This window comes from Passer montanus, unplaced genomic scaffold (assembly GCF_014805655.1).
Source record: "Passer montanus isolate IOZ18808 unplaced genomic scaffold, ASM1480565v1 scaffold114, whole genome shotgun sequence".
In the NCBI taxonomy this organism is placed as follows: Eukaryota; Metazoa; Chordata; class Aves; order Passeriformes; family Passeridae; genus Passer; species Passer montanus.
Genome location: NW_024358058.1, coordinates 903102 through 929643, shown reverse-complemented (window position 1 = coordinate 929643; position 26542 = coordinate 903102). Strand labels below are relative to the sequence as shown.

At 50.6% G+C, this 26542-nt stretch overlaps 1 protein-coding gene across 3 annotated transcripts; it reads left to right on the top strand.

Moving 5' to 3' along the window:
- Positions 1 to 1440: 1440 nt before the first annotated feature.
- Positions 1441 to 18070, top strand: MBD3 (methyl-CpG binding domain protein 3). 3 transcript variants are annotated; one of them, XM_039696807.1, is made up of 8 exons: positions 1441 to 1535; positions 5643 to 5699; positions 7702 to 7861; positions 9939 to 10076; positions 12680 to 12770; positions 13640 to 13817; positions 15013 to 15210; positions 16243 to 18070. In XM_039696807.1, the coding sequence occupies exons 1-7, from the start codon at positions 1480 to 1482 to the stop codon at positions 15203 to 15205; spliced, it is 873 nt and encodes a 290-aa protein (XP_039552741.1). In that variant the 5' UTR covers positions 1441 to 1479; the 3' UTR covers positions 15206 to 15210; positions 16243 to 18070. The 3 variants fall into 3 exon arrangements, with proteins under 3 accessions (XP_039552741.1, XP_039552742.1, XP_039552743.1); XM_039696808.1 differs by lacking the exon at positions 1441 to 1535 and adding an exon at positions 1577 to 1675; XM_039696809.1 differs by lacking the exons at positions 1441 to 1535; positions 5643 to 5699 and adding an exon at positions 1608 to 1675.
- Positions 18071 to 26542: the final 8472 nt, after the last annotated feature.

Here is a 26542-nt window from a genome sequence, read left to right as displayed (position 1 = left end):
TGGGGAGCCGGAATGCCTTCGGGGCAAAGCTCAGCATCGATCAAATTAAAAACACCACCTCCACCCGCTTGGATCTTAAACCTTTTCAAACAAAGTGAATGTAACCCAGCACCTACAGGCGCACCTGGCTCTTGGAAATTGTTTCCCGTTTCTACTCCCGAGTCTGGACAATTTGCAGCTCGTTGTGGGGGTGTGGGCTTCCCTCGCATCCGTGACGAGTCTCACATCCTCCCTCAATCTCCTGCTGCTTTCAAAAGAGGGAGTTTGAAACGAGTGAGTGAGCCCTGACTTTGGGGAAAAAAAGGCAGTAAGTAATACCCAACCATGTGATGTTTAACGATGGCCAGTGCTGGTTCCTGCCCAGGGATGGGGCAGCCCTGGGTGCAGGGACAGACTGGGAGTGAGAGGCTGGAGAGCAGCACCCTGGGAAGGGCCTGGGGGTCCTGGTCAGGGGCAAGTTGGATCTGAGTCACTTGGGGTGGCTGTGCAGGGCCAGGGGCTGCCCTGAGCATCCCTGAGGGTCCCTCCCAGCTCAGGATATTCCAGGATTCTAAGTTACTGGCACTGCCCAGGCTGCCCAGGGAATGGTCCCGGCCCCAAGGCTGCCAGAGCTCCAGGAGCGTTTGGACAGCGCTGCCAGGGCTGCTCAGGGTGGGGCTGTTGGGGTGGCTGTGCAGGGCCAGGGGCTGCCCTGAGCATCCCTGGGGGTCCCTTCCAGCTCAGGGTATTCCAGGATTCTAAGTTAATGCCAGCTGAGGACTGGAGGAAGCACTGGTTATTGACACAAAGAGAGTTTGATGTCAGACCAGAGTGGTGGCTGGAGTGGGGACTCACTGCTATGGACACCCCAGCTGCAGTGTCTGACACTGATCCCTTCCAACTGCTGCTCCAAGCAGGATTCTTAACAAAAAGCTAATACATCATTCATTAAAGGAAAATTGATTTCTCTGACTAGCTTTGGGAAGGAGGCTGCCTTGTGGTGTTTCTCAGCATGTGGATACTGGAATGCAATGGCGAGAGCACAGCAGCAGGAGTTCGGGTGTGGGGTGGGGTGTCGTTCCCAAAGCTGGGGCTCCCAGGCGGCCGTTCCTCGGAGCGGGAGGCAGACACCTCTCCTGGCGCTGCCACAGCCGGGAATTTGCCACTGCAGCTGCAGTAGGTGTTGGTTTACACGCTTTCCTGAAAAACTTTTCATTGCTTTGTCTTCACTCCAGTTCCTCGTGTGCAGATTTACCCCCCCCCCTTTTTTTTTTTTGTGTTGTTGTTGTTGTGGGGGTTTTGTTGTTGTTGGGGTTTTTTTGAGCGGTTTTTTTTTGCACGCTGCTGTTGCACGGAGCGAACTCCCGAGCTGCCCCGGGGCAGCCCCCCGGCGAGGGGCCGGTTCTCCCCGGGGGTCCGGGCGGGTCCGCGTCCCCAGGGCGCGGGGCGGGGCCGGGGGTCGCGGGGCCGTCAGTCTGGCCGGGGTGGGCACGGGGGAAGATGCCCAAAGCTGCGCTGCCGGGACACCGGGGGAGCTCGCGGCGCTCGGCGCTGGGGTAAGGCCGGGAGCGCGGGGACTCGCCGGGGGGAGGCCTCCCGGGGACAGCGGCAGCGCGGAAGGGCCGGGAGCAGCCGGCGGGAGGCGGCCGGAGCCAGGCGGGAGCGGGCCGGGAGGAGCCGCCATGGAGCGGAAGAGGTGGGAGCGCTCGGCGGGGCCGCCCCGGGCGCGGGGGGGCCGGGCCGGGGCTGCAGCCACAAGTGGAGGGGAAGGGAGCGGGGAGCTGGCCCGGGGCGGCCCCGGGGGGTCGGGGATGCTCGGCCCCCCTCAGGGCCGGGGCAGCGGCGGGAGGAGCCCCCGCGTCCCCTCAGAGCGGCTCCTGCCCCGCCGACACGCGGGGCTCTTTATTCCCGAAGGAGCAGCGCGGGGGGTGTTCCTCCTTCCCGGGGCTCGCTCTGCCGCTTTTTGGGCGTACTTCGGAATTGTGGGGAGGGAGCCTCGGCTGCTGGCGGTGCTGGCCCCCGGGAGGAGCCCCCGCGTCCCCTCAGAGCGGCTCCTGCCCCGCCGACACGCGGGGCTCTTTATTCCCGAAGGAGCAGCGCGGGGGGTGTTCCTCCTTCCCGGGGCTCGCTCTGCCGCTTTTTGGGCGTACTTCGGAATTGTGGGGAGGGAGCCTCGGCTGCTGGGCTGCTGGCGGTGCTGGCCCCGGGCGGGCTCGGGATGCGCCTTGCCGGGAGCGCGGCTGCGGGGGGAGCGCACGGCCCGGGAGCTGGAGGGGTTCTATTTATAGCCCTGCATGGCTCATATGGCTGTAGGTGGCCATATGGATCCTCCCCGCACCCACCAGGCACCCGCGGGCTGAGGTGTGAAACTCGGGTCCAGCGGGAGCTGCGAACGCAGCAGGAGCTGTCCCCGTGTCCTCACCTGGCCCTGCCTCTCGGGAAAATCCACACCATCAGCTTCTGCCTCCGACACAGAATCCTCGCAGGACGGTTTGGGTTGGGAGGCACCCTAAAGCCCATCTCATTCCACCCCCTGCCCTGGGCAGGGACACCTTCCACTGCACCAGGTGGCTCCCAGCCCCGTCCAACCTGGCCTTGGACGCTTCCAGGGATGGGGCAGCCACAGCTTTAGCTCCAGATTCCATTTTTGGAATCAGGTTATGCTTGTGAGAAAAGGGGGAGTGAACCAGAAAGTGCCATCCTGGAGAATGTGAAGCCGATTCTGCTGCTGCAGCTCAGAGGCTGAGGGCAGGATGAGACCACCAGCAGCAGCTAAAAGCCTCTAAGATCCTGTTTTTCCCAGAACTTGTTTGTTAAGTTTCAGTGTTGGAGATGAACTTTAAAAACAGGGGGAGAGAGGATAAGTAGCATGTTTTTATTCCCAAATTATTATGGGTTTTCCCTTTGTATCAATTTGGACAGAGATCAAAGGTAGAATAGAGCTTTGTTGCACTAATTTTTGGTTTCTGTTGCATTTTGCATTACCTCAGAGTGGCAGATACAGGTGTGGCAGTTCAGTAATACCTGTGAGAGTTCTGCCTGTTGTTTACCTGGGTGATTGTTCTGTCCAGCTTCCAGGCACGTACAGATGCAGGGAGGGCTTGTGGAAAACCCCCTGTGAGATCTGTGTGTGAGCCAGTCTCTGGCTGGAAATTCCATCTTCCTCGAGGTCTGAGTACCTGGGCAGGTTCTTACAGCCAGTCCTCGAACCTCACCCTTAGGAGGGCTTCTGGATGATAGGCTGGGACTTGTGGGCTGGATTCAGAGTGAGCAGAAGTGCAGGGATGGAGGATTTCAGGAAGAAAATTGTGTTAGGGATTTTGTCAAAGTGGCAGGTTGTCTTTGAGAGAGTTCTGGCTCTCTTCAAACTCAGGGTTCTCACACGGGGGAAGGAGAATTTAATGCTGCTTTATGGGGCTTTTTTCTTCCGAGTGTTTTTCTCCTGAAAGTTTGATGACCAAGTGTGAGAAATTTGGGGTTGCTGCTTGTCTCTGCCTCAGGATGTTGACATCACTGTGCTGGGAAACTTCACACTCTTGTGTGAAACTTATTTTGTTGAGAATTCCTTACCTTTGCAGCACAAATGTAAGAAGTTGGAAGGGAATGTTTTTAACACTCCTCCAAGTATATTCTGATCAGTGAAATCTTTTCCAAAAAAATTGTGGAGCAAATGCTTTCACTGAGTCTGTGCTTTGCTTTTCCTCTGTTGCTCTGGTTTGCCTGCAGGGAAGCTCATTATTTCTCACATGAGAAGGAAACGGCCTCAGATTGCACCAGGGGACATTTAGGTTCGGTGTTAGGGAGATTTTTTTCATGGAAAGAGTTGTAAAGGATTAGAACAGGCTGCCCAAGGCAGTGGTGGCATCGTCATCCCTGGAAATATTCAAAAAACATGTGGATGTGACACCTGAGGACATGGTTTAATGGTGAACATGGTGGTGCTGCTGGGGTGATGGTTGGATCTGATGATCTTAAAGGTCTTTTCCATCCTTAACAATTCCATGATTGCACGATGCCTGAATTGAGCCCTACAAAATCATCTGGTTGTAATTGTGTTTGTCCCAAACTCTTGTTTAGGGATGTGATGCTTCTGGAAATTTGGGAGATTTTGTGTGTCTCCAAGTGGTTTTTTTGGGGGGTTTATTTTTGGTATGGTTGGAGTCCAGCTTGCTGAAGGAAGACCCCCCTGTTGTCCTGCAGGGCAGGGGACATCATCCCCTGGGACAGCCCCAAGGGGACGGGGACAGCTCGGGCCCCGCGGCTGCTCTGTGGGATGGGGCTGTGGATGTGCAGGGTGCGGGGTGGGCTGTGGCAGCTGGAGGAGTTGCCCCCCTGGCCTGGTGTGGTGTTCATGGCCGTGCCAGCCCATCCCGGGAGAGCCCAGCTGGGTGGGGATGCTGTGACAGAGATGCTGGCAGTGTTGGTCGTGCCGTGTCTTGGGGTCCCCATCTCCCTGTGAGCACCACCGGGAGCTCCTGCAGCCCTCCAGGAGCCCCTGGTGCCGGGATTTGCCTGGAGCAGAGCTGGGAGAAGTGAGGGCGGGAGCCCGATGGAGAGCAAGAAAGAATCATTTTGTGTTCTTCCCTTGCCCCATCCAGCGAGGCTCTGTGGCTGCCCTCAGTGCCCCGTTTTCCCTGGGCTGTTCCTGCCTCCATTCCTGCCAGAGGCACGCGGTGCCTGGGTTTGCTCACGGTTGTTTTTTGTTGTGGTTTTTTTGGGTTTTGGGGTTTTTTTTTGCCTTTTGTCCCTTGCTTCCCAAGTTGTGCAGATCCTGTGCAGGCTAAATGGGAGAGCGGAGGGGAGGAGACTGCTGCGGGAGGAGGGGAGCGGGCCTGGGCAGCCGCTCTCTCCTTAAGGATATAAGGCAGGAAACAAAGGGTGAGCAGCACATGGAGAGCCCGGGCACCTGGCAGGCCTGGCCCTTCAATAGGCTGCTCCCAACGCGCCTCAATCTGCCCGGAAAAGTCTGGGAATGAGAGCCGGGGGTGCCTCGGGGTGGGTCCCGGCAGCCAGCTCTGTTTTGTTAGCAGCAGCCAGGCGGCCCGAGTGAATAAAGCCCCGGAGCTGGTGATGGACGAGCGTGGAAAATCCTTTGCGACTTGTAAACTCCTTTGCAACTTGGCCGTGCCCTTGCCTTTCACGCAGGGAGCTGTGGCAGAGCCTAATTCGGGAGCTCGGGATCAATCCGGGCTCTCAGCGTTGCTGCCTGGGGGGTGTTACAGAGCAGAGGTTGGGCTTTGCAGCTTTGTACCAAAATGTCTCGTTTCTGGGCCTCTTTGTGCAAAAGCAGGAGTGCAGGAGGAGGTAAAGTCTGTATTTTGTGACATTTAAAGGGCTCTTCACAGGGCTCAGAGTTCTGTGGTATTGGGGGAGTTTCTGTGTGTCCTGGTGTGCATCAGGAATCCTGCTCAAGTTTTGGGTTCCTCTGGTCCCCCCACACCTCAGACCCTCCCAGGTGTGTGTAGGTGCCCCAGTGTCCTGCATGGTCCTGCCAGGGGGTCCCCAGGAGCTTCAGGGCACCCCATCCCTTCCTTTCTCAGTTCACTGTCACCTTTTGGTCATAGCTTTGCTCCCTGGTCTGCTGTTGTCCCAGAGAGCCTGGGGATGTTCCTGCCTTTTGCAAGACCTAATCAGAATAAAAGTTTTTCTTCTGAACATTTCAGTGCTTTTCCTTTGGGCCAAGCTTCCCCAGGAAGAGACAGGACTCTCAGTCATTTCAGGTGGGTTTTTTGAGAATCTGAGCAGCTTTTCAGTTCTTCCTTGCAAAATGACCACAGCACATACTAAACACACAGAGATGAAGGGTTCTGTTCACTTAAAATCCTGTCTTTGACTGTACTGACTGTTCTGGAAGTTACTCTGCACTTTAATGCATTATTTTTAAACCTGCTAAGACACTAAACCCTAAATTAGAGCAGCAGATCTTGGAAGAAGAAGCAGTGCCATGTTCTTCATGTAGCAGGAGCTTTTCTTCCTGGCTTCACTGGCAGCAATAGCTCTGCCCCAAAGCTGCTGAAGTTACTTATTTCTCTCTCTGGATTGAGGCAAATAGCTCCCTTTATAGTTTGAAAAAAGTGATTCACAAATTTGGGGCTGGACACAGCCTCTGTTCCTTGGTCCTACTCTGTGTTGTGTGCTGGCCCAAGTGCAGCTCCACAGGGAGCTGGTCCAGCTGAGGAATAACCAGTGGGGGAGTGTTTCCTCCTCCTCCCCTGCCCTCCAAAGATGGATTATTTTCCTCAGCTGGTTCATTTGCATGAGCACTGGGCTGTGTGAGCAGTGGTGGTGGCAGGGAGGAGATCCAGGCAGGATAAGCAGCTTGGGAGCAGTTGGAGCCAGGAGCTTCCTAAGCAGATGCTGTGTGGGATCACCACAACCTTTCAGTCTTAACTCCTTCGAGAGAGTTTTTCTAATTTCAGTTTTAGTGTAATTTATATTAAATTGATCTCAGTTTTTGGAGACCTTTTAATACTTTGGTACTTTCTGGGTTTGTTTTTTTTTTTAAACTATTTTTTTTTCATGCATAGCCTGACTTAGCCTAATTGCTTTGTTGCTGTCCTATACCAGAAATTCTCTGCTTATGCTGGTTTTCCCCTAATAAAGCTTCAGGGCAGGAGACAAAATGTGAAAATAGATCTTTTGTTTTGGTGTTGTTAAGACCCTGGTAAAGTTATCAGTATCTCACCAGTGTGAGATAAGGTGGTAACTGGCATTTTTTGTCTGAAGATGCCTTCCAGCCCATTAAGCTTTGATAGTGGGATGGGTATACAGGGAATGAGCTTCTCCTGGGTGTGAACTAGGGCTGAATACGCAAGTTGCAAAGTGGAGAAAACCAGAAGTGAGAGTCATTGACATAATAAAGAGATGTTGTTATGGTGCTCAGTGAGAAGGTGAAGAATACTTGGTGCTTATTGTCTTTACAGTCCTACACTGCAGCCATAACACACTGGCTTATTTTTGCTTTATCAATAAAAAAAGCTTATGATGTTGGATTATTTAAAAAAAAACCCAAAACACCAAAAAACACACAAAACCCAAAAAAACCCCCAAGAAAACATCGGTAAAGATGTGGAATAATTTGTGCCCTCTCTCCATGTTGAGTCTTTGTGGAAACCCAGGTGTTACAGAAGAATCTCTCTTTCCTTTTTCCATTAATGGAAAGTTTTATGGGGTTGTGACATTTGTCTTTGCATCACTTTGTGATTTTGTGTTTTGCAGCTTGTCAGTAGTTAACTTCTGGTTTTCTCTTTTTCTGAAGTCTTCAGGATGCTATAAAAGGCATAGACTCAAACCTGAATGTACTGTTCAAGGGGCAGGGAGAGGAGACAAGGAGCATTTTTGGTACTGGTCAAATGCAACAGTCCTGGGAGAAAAAATTATACTGAAAAATGGGCATTTACTATGAGAGACAGCTGAATGAAAAGTGCATCTGTGCTGAGATCTCCCTTGGTGGTTATTGTGTGCATTATGCTACATTTGTTTATCTGATCAGAACCTTCCTCTTGACATATAAAACCATTTTAACTTAATCTGTGTGTTCCACATGAGAAGGAGTCAGTATGAAAGCATCTCAGAGTTGAACATCAGCTCCATTCTGGAAAGTCCAGCACGTGTTTTCCAGGAGGGCAATAACAGCTCTCCCTCCTGAGCTGCAGAGGCACCGGTGTGGAGGTGCAGAGGGTTGAGGTTTGCCTGCATGTGGCTGTGGTGTGTGTTTTGCAGCCCCAGTGGGAAGAAGTTCCGCAGCAAGCCGCAGCTGGCGCGGTACCTGGGCAGCTCCATGGACCTGGGCACCTTCGACTTCCGCACGGGCAAGATGCTGATGAACAAAATGAACAAGAACAGGCAGAGGATGCGCTACGACTGCTCCAACCAAGCCAAAGTAAGCCTGAGAGGCACTGCTGCTCCCCCTCCCTGCCGTGCAGCTGCCAGAGCAGTTTGGGAGAGGGAAAACGCAGCAGTTCCTGACTGGAGTGGGAACTGGAGCTGTGTCAGAACAGCTCTGGTGCTGGGGGTTGGAACAGTGCTGCTCCCAGGGGATTGGTGCTGTGGAGGAGAGTTGTGTCACTGCTCAGTCTTCTGTGGAGGAGGGCAGGGAAGAGACTGTCACCTTCCTCAATTCCCAACACAAGAAAGGCATTGATCTGTGGGAATGAGTGCAGAGGAGCCCCTCTGCCCTGAGCCAGGCTGGCAGAGCTGGGGCTGCTCCCCTGGACAAGAGAAGGCTCCAGGCAGAGCTCAGAGCCCCTGGCAGGGCCTGAAGGGGCTCCAGGAGAGCTGCAGAGGGACTGGGGACAAGGCCTGCAGGGACAGGAGCCAGGGAATGGCTGCCAGTGCCACAGGGCAGGGCTGGATGGGAGATTGGGCAGGAATTGTTCCCTGGCAGGGTGGGCAGGCCCTGGCTTGGGGTGCCCAGAGCAGCTGTGGCTGCCCCTGGATCCCTGGCAGTGTTCCAGGCTGGGTTGGATGGGGCTGGCAGCAACCTGGGACAGTGGAAGGTGTCCCTGCCATAGCAGGAGGTGGCACTGGATTGGGTTTGGGTCCCTTCCAATCTAAACCATTCCATGATTCTGTAATCCCCCTCCCGGGAGTGTGAGCTCACCTCCTTCAGCACAATCTGCTCCATTTCGTGGAGCTGTGCAGCAGCTCTGCCCTGCCCTTGCCTTTGGTTTGAGGGGAGAGGAGGGATTTGGGTCCACAGGGGTGAGGAGAAGCTGCAGCTCCTGCCAGGGACTCACTGCAGCTCCCCCAGGCTGTGCTGCTGACCCAGCTCTGGCACTGATGGAAGGAGAGGTGGCATTTGGGGCAAGAAGCGTGAGGGGGGAGAGGGCTGTGAGTCCTATTTGTAGAACAAAAGAAAAGATTCTCTAGCTGCTGATTCAGATTGTTCAGGTGGCAGGATGGCAGTGACAGGCTCCCTGTCTGGATTGATTGTCCCAAGTCATTGCTAAGGATCTTCATCAGATGCTAAAATCTTCCCCAGAACCCAGCAGCTGCTGTGTGTGCACCTAAACACTGCATGTGGAAAAGGCACAATCTCATTTTTGAAATACATCAGCCAGTCAAGGATCATCATCACGAGAGTGCTGGGAGCATTTCTTACAGTGCTGCTGCTGCAGTGATATTTTGAGACCTGCCTTGAGGCAGAGACCAGCAGCTCACACACCTCTCAAGCTAAAAATTCTGCCCAAAACTCTCAATAAATGTACAAATGTTATCACTGGCTTCTGAAAGGATTAGCACCCAGATGGTTCAGAATTATATTTGTCCTGAATACATCTTTTCTACATCTCATGAATAAATCTGTGAAGCAGACACAGTGTTTGCATCCCTGAGAACAAAGTGTGTCCTACAGCCATTCCAAGAGTTGTCTGTTGGATTTTGGGAATGAGGAACAGCCTTCCTATGCTTCCCCTAACAGAAAATGCAGTCATGTAGTGCAAAATTGATTATGGGCTTCATTTAAAAGCTGAGTTTTGTTCAGAACCAAAGGTAAAAAAGGGACTCAGCTTTCAGTGGTGTTGGTTTGTTTATTGGTCACAACTGGATTTAGAAGGAATGGTTTGGAGTGGTTTCTGGATTCACAAACAAGCCTAAATCCCTGCATGTATTTTTTTAAAATTTATTACAAATATTGTGTTGTAATCTTCTCTTTTAGTGATTACACGTGGTTTGTTCTGACTCCTAAAGTCATTAAAAATGGGAGTAAAACTGATGTGTGTGAACTCACATGGGAGGAGGCTGCTATGTTAAACAGAATGAGTGGAAAACTTTGATAGGTCTAAGGAAGATTTGAATTTAGTTATGTATTTTTAGCAGCCTAACTTGTATAACTTGAGATTAGACAAGATGTGGAGCCCAGGAACTGTTCCCTGCTGCACTTCTTTGTGACTGTAGTAGCATTTTACCAAACTGAAACGTTTTTTGTGGGTTTTTCCTTTTCTTTTCGTGTGAAACAGGGCAAGCCTGATTTGAACACAGCCCTGCCCGTGAGACAGACAGCCTCTATCTTCAAACAGCCCGTCACAAAGATCACAAACCACCCCAGCAACAAGGTGAAGAGTGACCCCCAGAAAGCTGTGGACCAGCCCAGGCAGGTAAGGCTGAGAAATTCTTGGATTTCCTACTGGGAGGATCCCAAAATAATCTGCTTTAATTTTGTGATGCTGAACAAATACTCCCTGGCAATTCCTGATCTCTGGCACTTCAGAATTCAGAAAATCTGATCTTCGTGGGCAGTGGCTTGCAGTGCTCTCAGCTCTTAAAATCAGAACAAATCCCATTCCCAGTCTCTAGTTCTGGACTCTGCACACTGGGATTTACAAACTCCAGCCTTTGGTTCGATCCCAACTCTGTTGTAGCTAAACCTGAATTTCCTTCATGCTGAAATTAAGCATTATGTACAAAATTATTCAGACATTGTAGCCACTTCAGAGGACACTTAGGTTTAGAATCACTGTCAAATGTTGCAGTTGTGTAAGAATTCCATGTCCCATTAAATCCACATTCCTGCATGGATCCCATCCAGTGTGGTGCTCATTGCAGTGCAAGGGTCTGTATATGAGTAGGAGTAAACTCTGCTTTATGAGATCATAAATTCACTTAGAATGTTATTGTTAATACAAAATCAAAGAGGTTTTCTTATCATAATGTGTATTTGCAAGCAAGAGAGCACACCAAAATTAAAGGAAAGGGTGCTCAGGACAAGGGAAGGCCCTGGTAAAATAAGCTGTACCTGTTGGAACACTGAAAGCCTTTTCTGAAAACTTAAAACACTTTTTGAAGGCAGATTCTAAGAATTTAATAAACCTAGTTCAATATATGTAGAACCTCCAGGTGTGAGATAAATTCTATCTGAAATTGGTGGGGTTTTGGTGGTTGGGGTGGTATTTTTCTGTTTTTTAAGCAGGTTGGCAGGGTCTTACCATGGTTTTCTGGGGAACCAGATCCTGTATGTTCACAGTGCTGTTGCTATTCCTGCAGCTTTTATAGTTAAGGCAGTAAAAGAGAACACCCAAGATAAAATGCCCTTTACCAGTTCCGAGCTGGATTTGTGTTCCTGTTTAAGATATTTTACTGGACTGCAGAATATTTTGACTTCTTCTCAGCAGACTGCAGATGTTTCTGCAAAATTTGAAAGTAGTGCCAAGTCCCATCATGCATTGGCTTAACAATTCCAGAATTCTTGGGTTTGGGTTGGAAGGGATCTTAAAGATGACCCCATTCCACCCTCCTCCCATGGTAGGGACACCTTGCACTGTCCCAGGTTGCTCCAAGCTTCTTCCAGCCTGGCCTTGGACAGTTCCAGGACTGGAGCAGCCACAGCTGCTCTGGGTAACAAAAAAAAAAACAAAAAACATCACCTATGGAATATCCAGCCTGTGTTTGGGCTGTGGCTGCCCACATTCCCCTTTTTGGAAAAGTCATGTGGGGTCAGTTGCACTTGGATTTTGACAGGCAGGGAAAAGGGTGGGATATGCATGGACTGTTTGAGGTGAGTTCTTGATTTCTCAAAACCTCGATAAAAATGTGGCTTTTTGCAAGACAGTTGATCCTCCAGCTATGCATTGCTATCCTCCTGATGTCTCTCCTGCATCACCTGCAGAGTTAAAGGTGTATCAAGGTGATGTGTTTGACTTTCTACCACACCACACATTCAGGTGCTTTTAAGCCTTGGGAGAGCCTGTGACTGAAAATGTGGTAAAGGAGAGACATGGGGGAAAGGACCAAACTGAAGGGAGAAAATAATACCCTGAATACAGTTCTTGCATTCCTTCATTTTTTGTGGGATACGTAGGAGAGAAACAGGGTGCAAACAAGGCTGTCTCACACTGTGGGCTTCAGCTGAAAGTCAGCAAGCCTGGCCTTGCTGCTGCAGCTCAGAGCAGTGAGAGTTCCAGGCCCTGGAAGGAAAGAGAGTTTTCCAAGGCAGCAGCTTGGGAGAGAGGACTTGTGGGGCTGTGTTGGAACCCTGGTTACTGAGAATTTGAGACTTTCTGTGCTGGCAGGCACTGACCCCCAGAGAACACTGCATTGACCTGGGGCCATGGAGAAGGCTTCCAAAATGGAATGATAGAACTGGGATTGTGGGTGTGGAGTTTGAATAGAAGTGTGTGATATCACAGGGTGGAAAACTTAGAGTTTGAGGTTTTAGAATACAGTAATAGATATCGAGCAAGATGGAGGTTTTAGGGTGGAGGCTGGTCCTTCTTCTCCACCTTCTCCATGGGTTTGGGTGGTTTTGTGTAATTGGATAAAAAAGCCCACATTGTGGGCCATGGGTGGTTGGTTATTAGGTAAAAAGTAAAAATAATTTAGGTGTCATTTCTTAATTGGACAGGTTATCCTTATAGAGAGAGCGATAGGGCTCCATTTTTAGTTTGTTGGAGTGATGTAGAATTCAGGGTTTGTGAAACTCTGACATAGATAAGAACTAACAAACATCTGAGTCCAAAGAAGCAATACCATCTCACACATTTAATCCTAAATCTGGCTAAAAGAAGTTAGGACTCAGCAGGGCTGAGGGGCAGTGAGGGTTGTTCCTGCTGTTGGAGGTGGCAGATCCCTTCTGTGGTAAATCCACATTAAAGTGTCCTCAGCACTGCTGCTCCTGTCTGCACAGGCAGCAGGGATTTTGTACAGCTGTCAGTTCCATTCCTGTTGTGCAGTAACCACCAATAACCACCTGCTTTGGCTGCAGCTCTTCTGGGAGAAGAAGCTGAGTGGACTGAACGCCTTTGACATTGCAGAGGAGCTGGTGAAAACAATGGACCTTCCCAAAGGGCTGCAAGGTAATCAGAGGCTGCCCTTCACTCAGGGCTGGCATTTGGCACCTGGCAGCAGGGAGTGAAGGTGCTGGGGGTGAGCTCCCTGTTCCCAGAGCCTGCCAGGGCTGGGGCCATTCCTGCGTCAGCAGGAGCTGGAGTGCTGGCCTGGGGTCCCAGTGCCCTTTGTTCTGAGGGAGCACTGAAGCAAAGCCTCTCAGCCTTTCCAGAAACAGCACAGCATCTCAGATTGCTGTTTGGGTTGGAAGGGAACCTTAAAGCCCATCCAGTGCCACCCTGCCATGGCAGGGACACCTGCCACTGTCCCAGGCTGCTCCCAGCCCTGCCCAGCCTGGCCTTGGGCACTGCCAGGGATCCAGGGGCAGCCACAGCTGCTCTGGGCACCCCAAGCCAGGGCCTGCCCACCCTGCCAGGGAACAATTCCTGCCCAATCTCCCATCCAGCCCTGCCCTGTGGCACTGGCAGCCATTCCCTGGCTCCTGTCCCTGCAGGCCTTGTCCCCAGTCCCTCTGCAGCTCTCCTGGAGCCCCTTCAGGCCCTGCCAGGGGCTCTGAGCTCTGCCTGGAGCCTTCTCTTGTCCAGGGGAGCACCCCCTGCTCTCAGCTTTGTTCAAGCAGAATGGAACCATCTTCCTTTCCCAGTTTGGTGGGTTTTATTTTATTTTTGGTTGTAACAGAATGAGGAACTGCTCTAAGTTTCAATACCCTCGGAGAGCTGCAAAGGTGCTGTTAGAAGCATTTAGGTCTGAGATTTATGTCGTGTGAGCTTTTCAACTGACAGCCTGTGCTTTGCCATTAAAATTTAATTGCCATTGTCCTGATTTCCTGCTCCCTGCCTGGGGCAGTGCTGCTCATGGATTTCCCTCCCCCTTGCAGGGGTTGGCCCCGGCTGCACGGACGAGACTCTGCTCTCTGCCATTGCCAGTGCCCTGCACACCAGCACCATGCCCATCACTGGCCAGCTCTCTGCAGCCGTGGAGAAGAACCCTGGGGTCTGGCTGAACACCTCCCAGCCTCTCTGCAAAGCCTTCATGGTGACTGATGAAGATATCAGGTGGGAACTGGAAATAGCACTTGCTGTTCTGGAAGGAGCTTCCTTGTGCTCAAACAGTGCTTTGCTTTCCTTTCTCAATGTCTGATGGAGCACTGTGCCTTGGGAATGGATTGGAATGGCTCTCTAGCAAGAGAGTAGACAGAAGTAGTTACATGAAGCTCTGTCATGTGCTTAAAGCCCACTATTTTTTATTTTGGCCATGCTCAGTTACTCTGGAGTTTCAGGCTCATGTTTGTTTTTTCTGTCAAGTTTGCTTTTATTACAAAAGTGTCTGAGTTGGGGAAACCTTGACTGAGGCACCTCTGAGCACAGCTGGCATTGGAGAAATCCTGTACAGGGGGATTGGATTCTATTCACCTTTTTCTGTGTCAGTAAATGAATTAAATAAAATTTATGGATTGACCAAACCCAAGCCGTGCCTGCTGTGGTGACAGGGAGCAAGGATGCAATTTATTCTGCTGTAGGTTGCTTTAGTAATGAAGTCTTCTTAAATCAGGATTGGTCAAACTCAGCTTTAAGCTTTTGATGGAGAACTGAATATACCAAAGGCCTGCAGCATGCAATTTGCATTTATTAAGTGTTTAAAGGCAATCCTTGCTTTGACTGCTTGATAAATCTTTTGGAATGGCAGGATGACTTTTCTGGGCTTGATTGAAACATAAACGACCAGGAAAAACAGTCTGTTTGTAACTTTGATGTCCTGTGGCTGAGCTGAAATAGGAGCCCCATGAGCCACTGATTGTTGATCACTTCTTTGCTGTGTCTTTGACTTCTTAGGGTTGGGACTTAAAAGCAAAATGAGCAGAAAGAAATGGCCTGAAACTTAATTTTCTCCAGTCTTATTTTTGAAAGTCTGTGCAGGATAGGCTGACTTGTTAGTTATTAGTAGTAGGAGTTAAAAATCAGCAGTAGGCTAAAAAAAAAAAGCCAGCTGCTAGATTAGCCAAATTTCAGCCAGAAATCAACAGGTGCAGGACACAGAATAGAAATACTGGACAAATTTTTAAAGTGTTTTTCATCTTCACTCAGAGTACAATGCCAGGTGGGGGTTTTGGGGTTCTTTTCTTGTTCTACAATGGTGTTCTGAGAGGGCTTTTCCAGTCCCTGCTTGTCTCATGGTGCAGGGATTGGAGACTCCTTTCCCTGGGCAGGGGCAGCCCTGGGGGCTGACGTTGTTGTCCCTTGTGCTGGGCAGGAAGCAGGAGGAGCTGGTGCAGCAGGTGAGGAAGAGGCTGGAGGAGGCCCTGATGGCTGACATGCTGGCCCACGTGGAGGAGATCGCCAGGGATGGGGAGCCTCCCTCGGAGAAGGAAGGAGCAGAGGAGGAAGGAGAAGAAGAAGAGGAGGAGGAGGAGCAGGACCATGACCAGGAGATGGAAAATGTATAGTCCAGGTAAGGTGATAATGCTGTGTCTCACCTTAAACTCTGGGCACAGGAAGGTTTTCAGGAGGAACCTTAAATATTGATGAATCTTCACTTTTCAGCCTGGGCTTTGAAAGGTGTGGGGCATTGGGTCAGGAATGGGGGAGGTGGGCATGAGACCCCCCTGCAGAGCTGCCCCAGCCCTGGAACAGCAGCAGGAGGACGTGGAGCTGCTGCAGCCAGGCCAGAGGAGGCCACGGAGATGCTGCCAGGGCTGGAGCCCCTCTGCTCTGAGCCAGGCTGGCAGAGCTGGGGCTGCTCCCCTGGACAAGAGAAGGCTCCAGGCAGAGCTCAGAGCCCCTGGCAGGGCCTGAAGGGGCTCCAGGAGAGCTGCAGAGGGACTGGGGACAAGGCCTGCAGGGACAGGAGCCAGGGAATGGCTGCCAGTGCCACAGGGCAGGGCTGGATGGGAGATTGGGCAGGAATTGTTCCCTGGCAGGGTGGGCAGGCCCTGGCGCTGGGGGGGCTCAGCCTGGAGAAAAGGAGGCTCAGGGTTCAGCCCCAGTTGTCTCAGCCTGTCTCTGTAGGCTCATCAACTCTGTAAGATGAACTTAGTGGCCTCCTCTGGAGCCTCTGAGACAAGAACCAAGAATGTGGTGAGGGAAAAAAGGGACTTTTTAGGATGAATAGCAGAAGAGCTCCTTGGGAGGGAGTGGGGATTTCAGGTAGGAGGAAGATTGATTTTGTTAAGCAATCCTTGAAGCTTGAGGATTGATTATAATGTGCAATCTGCTTGGCCTTTGGGAGAGCCCATCTTTTATCTGGGCTCTTTTTTCCCATTTCCCCCTATCACCAGCAGTAGCTTTATTTGGACAGTGAATACCTTGAATTCCTTTCTGCTACAGAGGTCTGGCAACAGGCAGGAGCCAGAACAAACTGACTGCTGCAGGTGAAACCCAGGAGATAAAGACATGGATGTGCTATGACAGTGGGATTTCTCCTTTTAAGAAAAGACACAAAAATTCTTTTTGAGTTACAAGGTCTTTGTTTTTCCTCTTTCAGGGAGTTCCATCTAAGACTTCCCAGTATAAACCCATTCAGCAGGGTCAGCACAAGCATTCACAGAGCCAAGAGTGCACCATCAGTCCAACTGTACCCCAGAGCCTTTGGATGGACTTCAGGAAACATGGAAGCTGATGGTTCATTCATTGTAGGGGAGTTCTGCAGATGGAACTTGACTGAGCTCTACTCCCCTTTTTCTAAAGGGGTAGGGTGATTGGGAATGCAAAAGTGGGAGGGGATAAAGAATATCACTTGGTGGGAGGGAAAATCCTAGGAACTGAATTTGCTGGCTCTTTTATTTTGGGGTTTTTTTGGTATTACTTTTTGTGGGTCAGTGCTGGGTGATACATTTTTAAGCTTTTCTATCAAAGTACTTTTAATGACCCACAGAAACAATTTTCTCTCTAACCCAAGGGAGATGCTGTTTCACTCCTTGGCTACTCTGCTGTGGGCTACCTGTTTGTACCTGACTGTAGGGAGGTCATTTCATGTCGTGAATGGTTCATTCCATGTGTGAATTGCTGTTTCCTCACAAGACCACATTGGTCTTGGAAGTGTTTGGCAGTGTGGTCTCAGAGCTGAGCTGCCAGTGCCTCTCCCACCTGAGCTGGGGTGAGGAGGGGAAGCTGCACTCGAGGACTTGGGCTGCCAGCTCTGGGAATTGGGGTATTTGGTTATTCCACACCACAGTTTGGATGCAGAGCTCTGTGTGTCCAGACATTTGCCTCCAAGACTCTGTTCAGAATATACCCAGCCTGAGGTATATGTTTCTTTGGTTTAAGTCCAGTCAGAAGGACTTTCTCAATTGGGGATGGAAGGATGACTCATTTCTGACTGAAAATGAGGAAAACTTCCTCCTTTTTCTCTTCTGGTGCCAAGAACCTGCCCTCTGTTCCTCAGTGTGGAGGGAAGGGGATCCATTCCAACAGGTGTGACTACACACCTGCTTTTGTGTGCAGTAATGTTCTGACCTCTTTAAAAAAAAAAAAGGTAAAAGGTTGATTTTTCTATAATTGATATCTAAAAAATGAATTTAAAGCTTTTTATTAAGTATTGAATCTTTCTTATTTGCATGTGCAGTGAAGTGACCAGCATTTTGTGTCAAAAATTGGACTGATGTGAAACCTGCCTTAATGTGTTTATAAGTATTGGGCTTCACCATGGGTACCTTGATTGATCCCTCAGTCTCCTCCAGTACATCTTTGAGCATATTGGGGTAACTTGTGGCTAAAAATGGATTTCTCTGGGAAGGGAGACAGGAGAGGGGAAGAAGATGAGAGTTGATAGCTTGGGGAATGTGTTGACTGGGTTGCAAAATGATTTTAGTCTTAGAGTATCCATTGCATAACCAGTGCATGGACATCTCGGCTGAGAGAACACTACAAAGTGGTGCATTAAATACTGTGCCACCAACCAATTGTACAAGTTGTTGGTATCCCAAAACTTGGGGAAGAAGTAGCTCCCAGAGCCTTTATTGTATGAGAAAGATTAGCAGGGACAGCCAGGGGCCAGGGAATTGCCTTTGGGAGTAGTGCAGCTTAGTGATCCCTGAAAAATATCTCATGCCAAAGTGATTGATCCTTTATTCACTCTTTTCTTAAAGGTTTGAAAATACAAAATTGGTTGATATTGCTCATTTGAGTACTGCAAGGAGACTGAGTTGTACTTTGCTGATGCTCTGCCAGGTGCTGCTTTGGGGAGCTTTACCTGGCACTGCAGGCAGCGACCATTATTTTCTTTTCTGAACAGTCTGTTACAGTTACTACTCTGTAAATCTGTCCTCTTGTAAGTCATGGTGTTGAATTAAATGTTTCTCACAAAGAAGAGGTTCTTCTAGTCTGCCTCAAGCCCCTACCTGAAGTTTTGTGCTCTGCCCTTTCCACTTCTCCCAGTGGGGATGCTCTGGGGGTTCAGTTGTGGGCTCCAGTCTGAGATTTGGACCTTGACAGCTGGAGCCTGGCAGAGGGGAATGTGGAGGGAAACTTGTGGAAAGCAGTTCATTCTTGTTGCAGAATCCTCTCCTGTGTCCCCAGCACAGGAGAAGCTGCCAGTTTGTCCCATCTCTTGGGCAGGTTGGTGATAAGAGTCACAGAATTAAGGTGGGAAAAGAGCTTTGAGATAATGAAGTCCAACCATCAGCCCAGCACCACCACATTCACCACTACACCATGTCCCCAGGTGTCACATCCACACTGCTTTTGAACACTGCCAGGGATGATGACTCCACCACTGTCCTGGGCAGCCTGTGCCAGGGCTGGACAGCCCTTTCTGTGGGGGGAAAAAAATCCCAAATATCCAATCTAAACCTTCCTGGTTCAGCTGGAGTCTATTCCCGTATGGCCTTTGAATCTCAACTCCAGCAGTTCATATCCCACCCCAGAGGTGTCCTTGTGGCCAGAGCAATCTTACTCTGACCCTGGCTTTTTGAAAACCTGTTTAATATCTGGTGCTGTCTTTATCTACTTTGACTTGGATCTAAACATACCATTGAGGCACCATACCACAGGTGATTGAGGTGCTGACACTCACATTTTGATACATGAATATCAATTTAAATTGCTGCCAGCTCTCTTGTTCCATCCCCCACCCCTTTCCCAGTTCAGCTCTCTTTCCTTCAGTTTACAAAGTTCATGATGTTTTCATTGATGTGGGGGAGTTGCTTGTGCAAAGTGCCAAAGAAGGACCCAGGACTCCTCTCACAGCAGAGAAAGTGAAATACCTACCTGCTTACCAAGGTGAGGAAACCAAATGTTTGTTTTCACTGACCATGACGTGTGTTTCATGGTGCTGCAATAACAACTGGATTAGTTTGTCTTATCTCAGCCCTGGAGGTGACTGATGGGCATAAAGTGTCTGCCATCATCCAGTCTATCCCCAGGGTGGAGAAAGCAGCTTGAGTACAACTTGTTAGGCACATGATTAGTAAATAATGTACTTAAGAGCAATTGAGTGGAATTGGGGCAACACTTATATTTCAGTCATTAATGTTCTCTGCTGCATAGGGTGTTGAAGCCTACAGTTTTTACCTCTCTGCTTTGTTGTACAAAACTTCAAGATTTAAAGGGAATGTCATTATCCTGCTGCTTGGGGAGTGTTACTTTTACTGAATTCTAGCTGGATTAAATTTTGTACAAACCATAGAATGAATTGGAATGGATATTGGTGCAGTCTGGATTTGGCCAGCAGAGCTCTTGAAGGTGGTTCTGCCCAGGAAAAGTTGGCTCGATTCACATCTGAAATTGAACTTGCTGAACTGGCTGTTGAGCAAGGAAAGGGAGGAGTTTTCTTGCTTGTAAACTCAGCCCAGCAGGAAGAGAAGAGAGTCAGGGATGACATGGCTGGACTCAGAGTGCAGGCATGTTAAACCCTGCCTGGGGAGGCTCTGGTGTCCTGGCTGGGAGTTTGGGTTGGAAAGGACCTCAGAGCCCATCCAGTGCCACCCCTGCCACGCAGGGACACCTCCCACTGTGGCCTTGGGCACTGCCAGGGGCAGCCACAGCTCTCTGGGCACCCCAAGCCAGGGCCTGCCCACCCTCCCAGCCAGGAATTCCTTCCCAATATCCATCTAAATTCTCACTGCTGCTCTGTGGGATATGAGTGAAGCAGGACACCTGGAAGGACTCCTGAGTCAGGTGCTTTTGTCTTGCTTTAAGGAGGGACCATTCTGTCTGGACTGATTGTCCTGGTCCTTGGAAAGAGTGTGGGGTAATGTGTTTAAAGGGGGAGGAGGCAGGAGACTGCTTAATGGAGGGAAAGGAAGTTTTTGGGTAATAACTCTCCAGTCAGGAAATCCTAGTTATTTGGGATTATGTGCATAAGAACAATCTCCAAGAGTCCAGATGCCCATGCAAATACTTGGATAATACCACTTCTTCCCTATCACATGAAATGCATATTCCTCACTGTTGTCACTCTGAACAGGAATTTCTGCATCTGCTGGAAGTGCTCCAGACTTTGGGGTCGATTGAGGATCCCAGTGTTGCCTATTTTACCTTCCTGCTTTAATGAAACACAGCCATGGGAAGGTGGTGTCCTAATTCTGCAGCACAGAAAATAATGTCCTCTATGGGCTGTAGTGAGCTAAAAATTTGGATTTGTTCTCAGATTAGCAGGGATCAACTTGAATTAATGAGGGAAAACCTTTCTCCCCCTCCTCCTCAGGCTGATCCCGTGAGTAGCTGGAGTGTAGGAGAGAACAGCACAGAACAGTGTGTGCTAAATGGTATTTACAGTGACAGAACATTTGGGAGGGTGGGGAGAGAACAACGTTTTGAACTCCAGAATGACCCACCAAATGCACTTGGAATTGTCAGGGCATTGTTTAGCAATCTCATTTAGTATTGCTGATTTCTTACCAATATCCATAACTACTGCTGACTAGCTAATAACAATAACTACTAGTAAGAACTAGTACTGGCCTCCAATGGGAAAGCTTTTAGTCAATTCATGAAATAAATCTCAGATTGGGTTTTTCTTACCTTGCAGAGTCACAAAGAGCAGCAGTTGGAGCCTGCACAGAACTGGGCAATGAGTGGCCTGAGCAGGTTTGTCTTCAGTGGCAAAATTCAGAAATGCTCTGGTGAACAAATCTGGTTGCATTTGCATTTACAAATGACAAGTTTTCTGATACATGGAATCCCAGAATGGTTTGGGTTGGAGGGGATGTTAAAGCCCATCCAGCTCCTCCCTCTGCCTTGGCAGGGACACCTCCCAGTGTCCCAGGCTGCTCCCAGCCCTGCCCAGCCTGGCCTTGGGCACTGCCAGGGATCCAGGGGCAGCCACAGCTGCTCTGGGCACCCCAAGCCAGGGCCTGCCCACCCTGCCAGGGAACAATTCCTGCCCAATCTCCCACCCAGCCCTGCCCTGTGGCACTGGCAGCCATTCCCTGGCTCCTGTCCCTGCAGGCCTTGTCCCCAGTCCCTCTGCAGCTCTCCTGGAGCCCCTTCAGGCCCTGCCAGGGGCTCTGAGCTCTGCCTGGAGCCTTCTCTTGTCCAGGGGAGCAGCCCCAGCTCTGCCAGCCTGGCTCAGAGCAGAGGGGCTCCAGCCCTGGCAGCATCTCCGTGGCCTCCTCTGGCCTGGCTCCTGATGCTGGGGGCCCAGAGCTGGACATGGTGCTCAAGGTGGGGCATGGACCCCCAAGCTTGAGCTTCTGAAAAAAGTTGAATCCTAAGAAGTTCCTCTGTGTTTTTGTTTGCAAGGTGAGTTGAGTTCCATGTCCTGGATTAGCCTGCTGGGCACATTTTGTGGGGTTTAGTGATCTGAAGGGCTGGAAAACCTGAAAGCGTGGTGTACCAGCTTTTATTTTTTCATCCTTTTGTCTGATATGCAATTAATTCTTAGCTTTCCATCAAGTTGGCTTCTCCACAACTCCAAAGTCATTACCTGACAGCTCAATTCCTCATTCATCTAATGCAAGCAAAAGAGCCCTCTGCTAATGGCTTCCCCCAAGGTGCCTCTTTCATGTCCTGCTGTGGGGAGGGAGCCTCTGAAGGTGCCGTGGCAGGGAGTGACAGAAAGCTGGGCCTGGTGGCACTGAGGGAGCACAGGGGGCCAGCTTTGGGTGACCTCAGCTTGTGCCTCTACTGCAGCTGTGGCACACCACGGTGACACTGAGCCTGCTCACCTTGAGCTGTCCCCCTGTGCTGTTCCCTCAGTCAGCGACTTTGTGGGATGATTGATCTCGGGCTGAGGTCATCTTTCAAGTTCCACATCTTGTCAATCTGTCTGGCTCCACCCACATGCAGTGATTCAGCTCCTGATGTGCTGAAATATTCCCCTAAGCCTTCCCACACAGAGTAAGGGCTTTTTTGTGATTCTGCTTGGAGCTGCAGCACCTCTTCTGTGCTGTGCTCCAAGCCTGTGTTTCTGTGCTTGGCAAGGTGCAGAAAGTAAAGATTGACCTCCTAAAGGGGAGAAGAGCAGCAATAATTGTTCTTTAAAAGTATTTTTTCCTCTGAATTTTGGATCCCGTTTTATAGAATTTGGCTAATGTGCTCTGATTTAGACAAATGGTAAAATACAGAGAGCAGCCCTGGGGAGAAGGACTCGGGGTGTGAGAGGCTCAGCCTGCCCCGGCCATGGGCACTGCCCCAGAAACCCCCCCTGTGCTGGGCTGAGCCCCCAGCGTGGGCAGCAGGGCAGGGGGGGATTCTGCCCCTCTGCCCCTGTGCTCAGCTCAGACCCCCCTGCAGAGCTGCCCCAGCCCCGGAACAGCAGCAGGAGGACGTGGAGCTGCTGCAGCCAGGCCAGAGGAGGCCACGGAGATGCTGCCAGGGCTGGAGCCCCTCTGCTCTGAGCCAGGCTGGCAGAGCTGGGGCTGCTCCCCTGGACAAGAGAAGGCTCCAGGCAGAGCTCAGAGCCCCTGGCAGGGCCTGAAGGGGCTCCAGGAGAGCTGCAGAGGGACTGGGGACAAGGCCTGCAGGGACAGGAGCCAGGGAATGGCTGCCAGTGCCAGAGGGCAGGGCTGGATGGGAGATTGGGCAGGAATTGTTCCCTGGGAGGGTGGGCAGGCCCTGGCTTGGGGTGCCCAGAGCAGCTGGGGCTGCCCCTGGATCCCTGGCAGTGCCCAAGGCCAGGCTGGGTGGGGCTTGCAGCATTAGGAAGGTGTCCCTGCCATGGCAGAGGTGGCACTGGATGATCTTTATCCTCCCTTCCTACCCAAATCAGTGTGGGATGATTCTATGACAAATGTGGGGTTTTTTGCTGGGGGAGCAGAAGGGTTCCCCTGTGTTCACTAACCCCATCTTTAGGGGTGCATCTACAAAGGATGCTCTCTATTCCAGAAGAAATATTCCAGCTCAGCTCTTGTCACTTGTGCCATTGCACACTTGGCCTGGAGTAAGCAGCAGCTGCAGAGTTCTTCCTGGGGGAGTTGGGGCTGTGGTGGCACCGATGCTCTGCTGAACTGTTGATTTTTCTCTGTATAGGAAACCCCTTCATGGGCTCTGGCACCTGGTGTGCTTCAGTCCAGCGTTCTGGAATCTCCTGTCTGTACATGGGATTCTGTTCTTTATGGGACATTTTGGTTCTGTAGATTACAGAATTTCAGAATGGTTTGTGTTGAAAAGGACCTCAAAGCCCATCCTGTTCCACCCTCTGCCATGGCAGGGACACCTTCCACTGTCCCAGGCTGCTCCCAGCCCTGTCCAGCCTGGCCTTGGGCACTGCCAGGGATCCAGGGGCAGCCACAGCTTTAGTGGCCAGACACAGCATTGTTACAGGTGTACAAACATTTGGGAATGACTTGTGCGGGGAGATGGACTTGGAGGCAGTGAGCGTCTTCTCTTTCCTCTTGTGTTTGGTCATGTTTCAGTAAAGAAATGGAGTTGTGCTGAACAACTTCCCTGGTTTGTAGACTCATTTCCTCTGTTAATGGGAGACACAAGTCTCTTTAAGAACTGCTAATTGCTCAGGTTAAAAAAACCCCAAAGGCTGCCTGGTGTCATGTGTGGAAGTAAGACTCTCAGAAGAAAGTGTGAGCTAGTTCTGCTGAAAATGGAACAGATCAGAGGCACAACATCTACAAACCAGGTTTGCCAAAGTGCTTAAAATAACAACTGGCAGCTTCCCTGGGTGTTGTTGGACTTGATGTAGAAATTTCCCAAAAGGACTGAGAGAGCAGAGAGACAGAAATGGCAGTGCTGGGGGTGCAGTTGCTGAGGGGGTTTTGAAAACCCACCTACAGGACTTGTCAGTGGCTCCAGAGCTGCTGATGTGGTGACCTGCAGTGGCCAGGAGTGTGTCTGGTGTTGGAACTGCAGCGTGGGCATCCAGGAGCCATTCAGGTACCTGGGCAGTCCTTGCTCAAGGCTGCCTGGTGGAGTTACCAGAGCCAGTGCTGGTCATGCCTGAGTTTCCTCCATGATCTGGGAACAGAAGGAGCTCAGACAGGAGGAGTTGTGCCCTTCTGTTTCAAGGTATGGAAACCCCACTACTTTCAGCTAGCTGTGGCTGCCCCTGGATCCCTGGCAGTGCCCAAGGCCAGGCTGGGTGGGGCTTGCAGCATTAGGAAGGTGTCCCTGCCATGGCAGAGGTGGCACTGGATGATCTTTATCCTCCCTTCCTACCCAAATCAGTGTGGGATGATTCTATGACAAATGTGGGGTTTTTTGCTGGGGGAGCAGAAGGGTTCCCCTGTGTTCACTAACCCCATCTTTAGGGGTGCATCTACAAAGGATGCTCTCTATTCCAGAAGAAATATTCCAGCTCAGCTCTTGTCACTTGTGCCATTGCACACTTGGCCTGGAGTAAGCAGCAGCTGCAGAGTTCTTCCTGGGGGAGTTGGGGCTGTGGTGGCACCGATGCTCTGCTGAACTGTTGATTTTTCTCTGTATAGGAAACCCCTTCATGGGCTCTGGCACCTGGTGTGCTTCAGTCCAGCGTTCTGGAATCTCCTGTCTGTACATGGGATTCTGTTCTTTATGGGACATTTTGGTTCTGTAGATTACAGAATTTCAGAATGGTTTGTGTTGAAAAGGACCTCAAAGCCCATCCTGTTCCACCCTCTGCCATGGCAGGGACACCTTCCACTGTCCCAGGCTGCTCCCAGCCCTGTCCAGCCTGGCCTTGGGCACTGCCAGGGATCCAGGGGCAGCCACAGCTTTAGTGGCCAGACACAGCATTGTTACAGGTGTACAAACATTTGGGAATGACTTGTGCGGGGAGATGGACTTGGAGGCAGTGAGCATCTTCTCTTTCCTCTTGTGTTTAGTGAAGCTGGTTCTTTTGCGTGGTCATGTTTCAGTAAAGAAATGGAGTTGTGCTGAACAACTTCCCTGGTTTGTAGACTCATTTCCTCTGTTAATGGGAGACACAAGTCTCTTTAAGAACTGCTAATTGCTCAGGTTAAAAAAACCCCAAAGGCTGCCTGGTGTCATGTGTGGAAGTAAGACTCTCAGAAGAAAGTGTGAGCTAGTTCTGCTGAAAATGGAACAGATCAGAGGCACAACATCTACAAACCAGGTTTGCCAAAGTGCTTAAAATAACAACTGGCAGCTTCCCTGGGTGTTGTTGGACTTGATGTAGAAATTTCCCAAAAGGACTGAGAGAGCAGAGAGACAGAAATGGCAGTGCTGGGAGTGCAGTTGCTGAGGGGGTTTTGAAAGCCCACCTACAGGACTTGTCAGTGGCTCCAGAGCTGCTGATGTGGTGACCTGCAGTGGCCAGGAGTGTGTCTGGTGTTGGAACTGCAGCGTGGGCATCCAGGAGCCATTCAGGTACCTGGGCAGTCCTTGCTCAAGGCTGCCTGGTGGAGTTACCAGAGCCAGTGCTGGTCATGCCTGAGTTTCCTCCATGATCTGGGAACAGAAGGAGCTCAGACAGGAGGAGTTGTGCCCTTCTGTTTCAAGGTATGGAAACCCCACTACTTTCAGCTGCTTCAACTTACTATGTTAAATATTTTGGGAAGTGAAGGAGCAGAGAGGGAGATGTCTCAAGCTCAGATTTGGATTTCCTGTGTCTGTCCCTGCAGGAGAAGCTTCTCTCAATAGGTGCAAACCCTCATGCCAGAATTGGCATAGAGCTGTGCCAGGGCTTGGCATGGAGCTCAGGGCAAGGCTCTTGCCCCCGAGGGTGCTGGCACTGCCCAGGCTGCCCAGGGAATGGTCCCGGCCCCAAGGCTGCCAGAGCTCCAGGAGCTCTCAGGGCTGCTCAGGGTGGGGCTGTTGGGGTGGCTGTGCAGGGACAGGGTTCCCTGTGGGTCCATCCCAAGCTGGGATATTCAAGGATTCCATTAATATTCTGGATATTCCAGAATTCCATTCAATCCTGGAGCCTGCCAGCTCCCTGAACAGCTCAGGGCATGGAGAAGGCAGGTCTGGAGTGGGAGGATTCCCAGAGCTGTGCTGATGCTGTTGGATCTGTGTAAGCACAGGAATCGGGATGGATATGGACACATCTCCATGAAATTGAACTTTTTTGGGGGAAAGCAAATTATTCAGCTTTCACTGCGACAGCCACAGAAGGAAAGGGCTGGTGGGAGTTCACAGCTGAGTCCTCTGGAGAGAAAGCAGGAGGAGAGGAAGAAGAGGCAAAGCAGGAGGAGAAGCAGCCTGGTAACTGTTTTCATTAAACTTCATAGCATCTGGAAGATGATGAGTTTAGTTATCAGGTGAGAGGAGGAGAAAGAGTTAAGGAGACAGTTCCTGGTGGCTGTTACCTTGCTGGAAAGGTCCCACAGAAGTTTCAGGTGTCCTTTTCAAAGTATCAGAATGTGTAAGTCTCTCTCCATAGAAGAGTCACCAGCTTGGAAGCACAGGCCGGGCCATGCCGCTTGTTTTGGGGCCATGGAGAAGCAAGAGTT

Bases quoted from the DNA above. Each gene is read 5' to 3' on its own strand.
- MBD3 (XM_039696807.1), top strand. From the start codon at position 1,480: ATGCCCAAAGCTGCGCTGCCGGGACACCGGGGGAGCTCGCGGCGCTCG. The intron at 5,700-7,701 runs GTGGGTTTTTTG...TGTGTTTTGCAG, and splicing joins AGGACTCTCAGTCATTTCAG to CCCCAGTGGGAAGAAGTTCC. The intron at 7,862-9,938 runs GTAAGCCTGAGA...CGTGTGAAACAG, and splicing joins ACTGCTCCAACCAAGCCAAA to GGCAAGCCTGATTTGAACAC.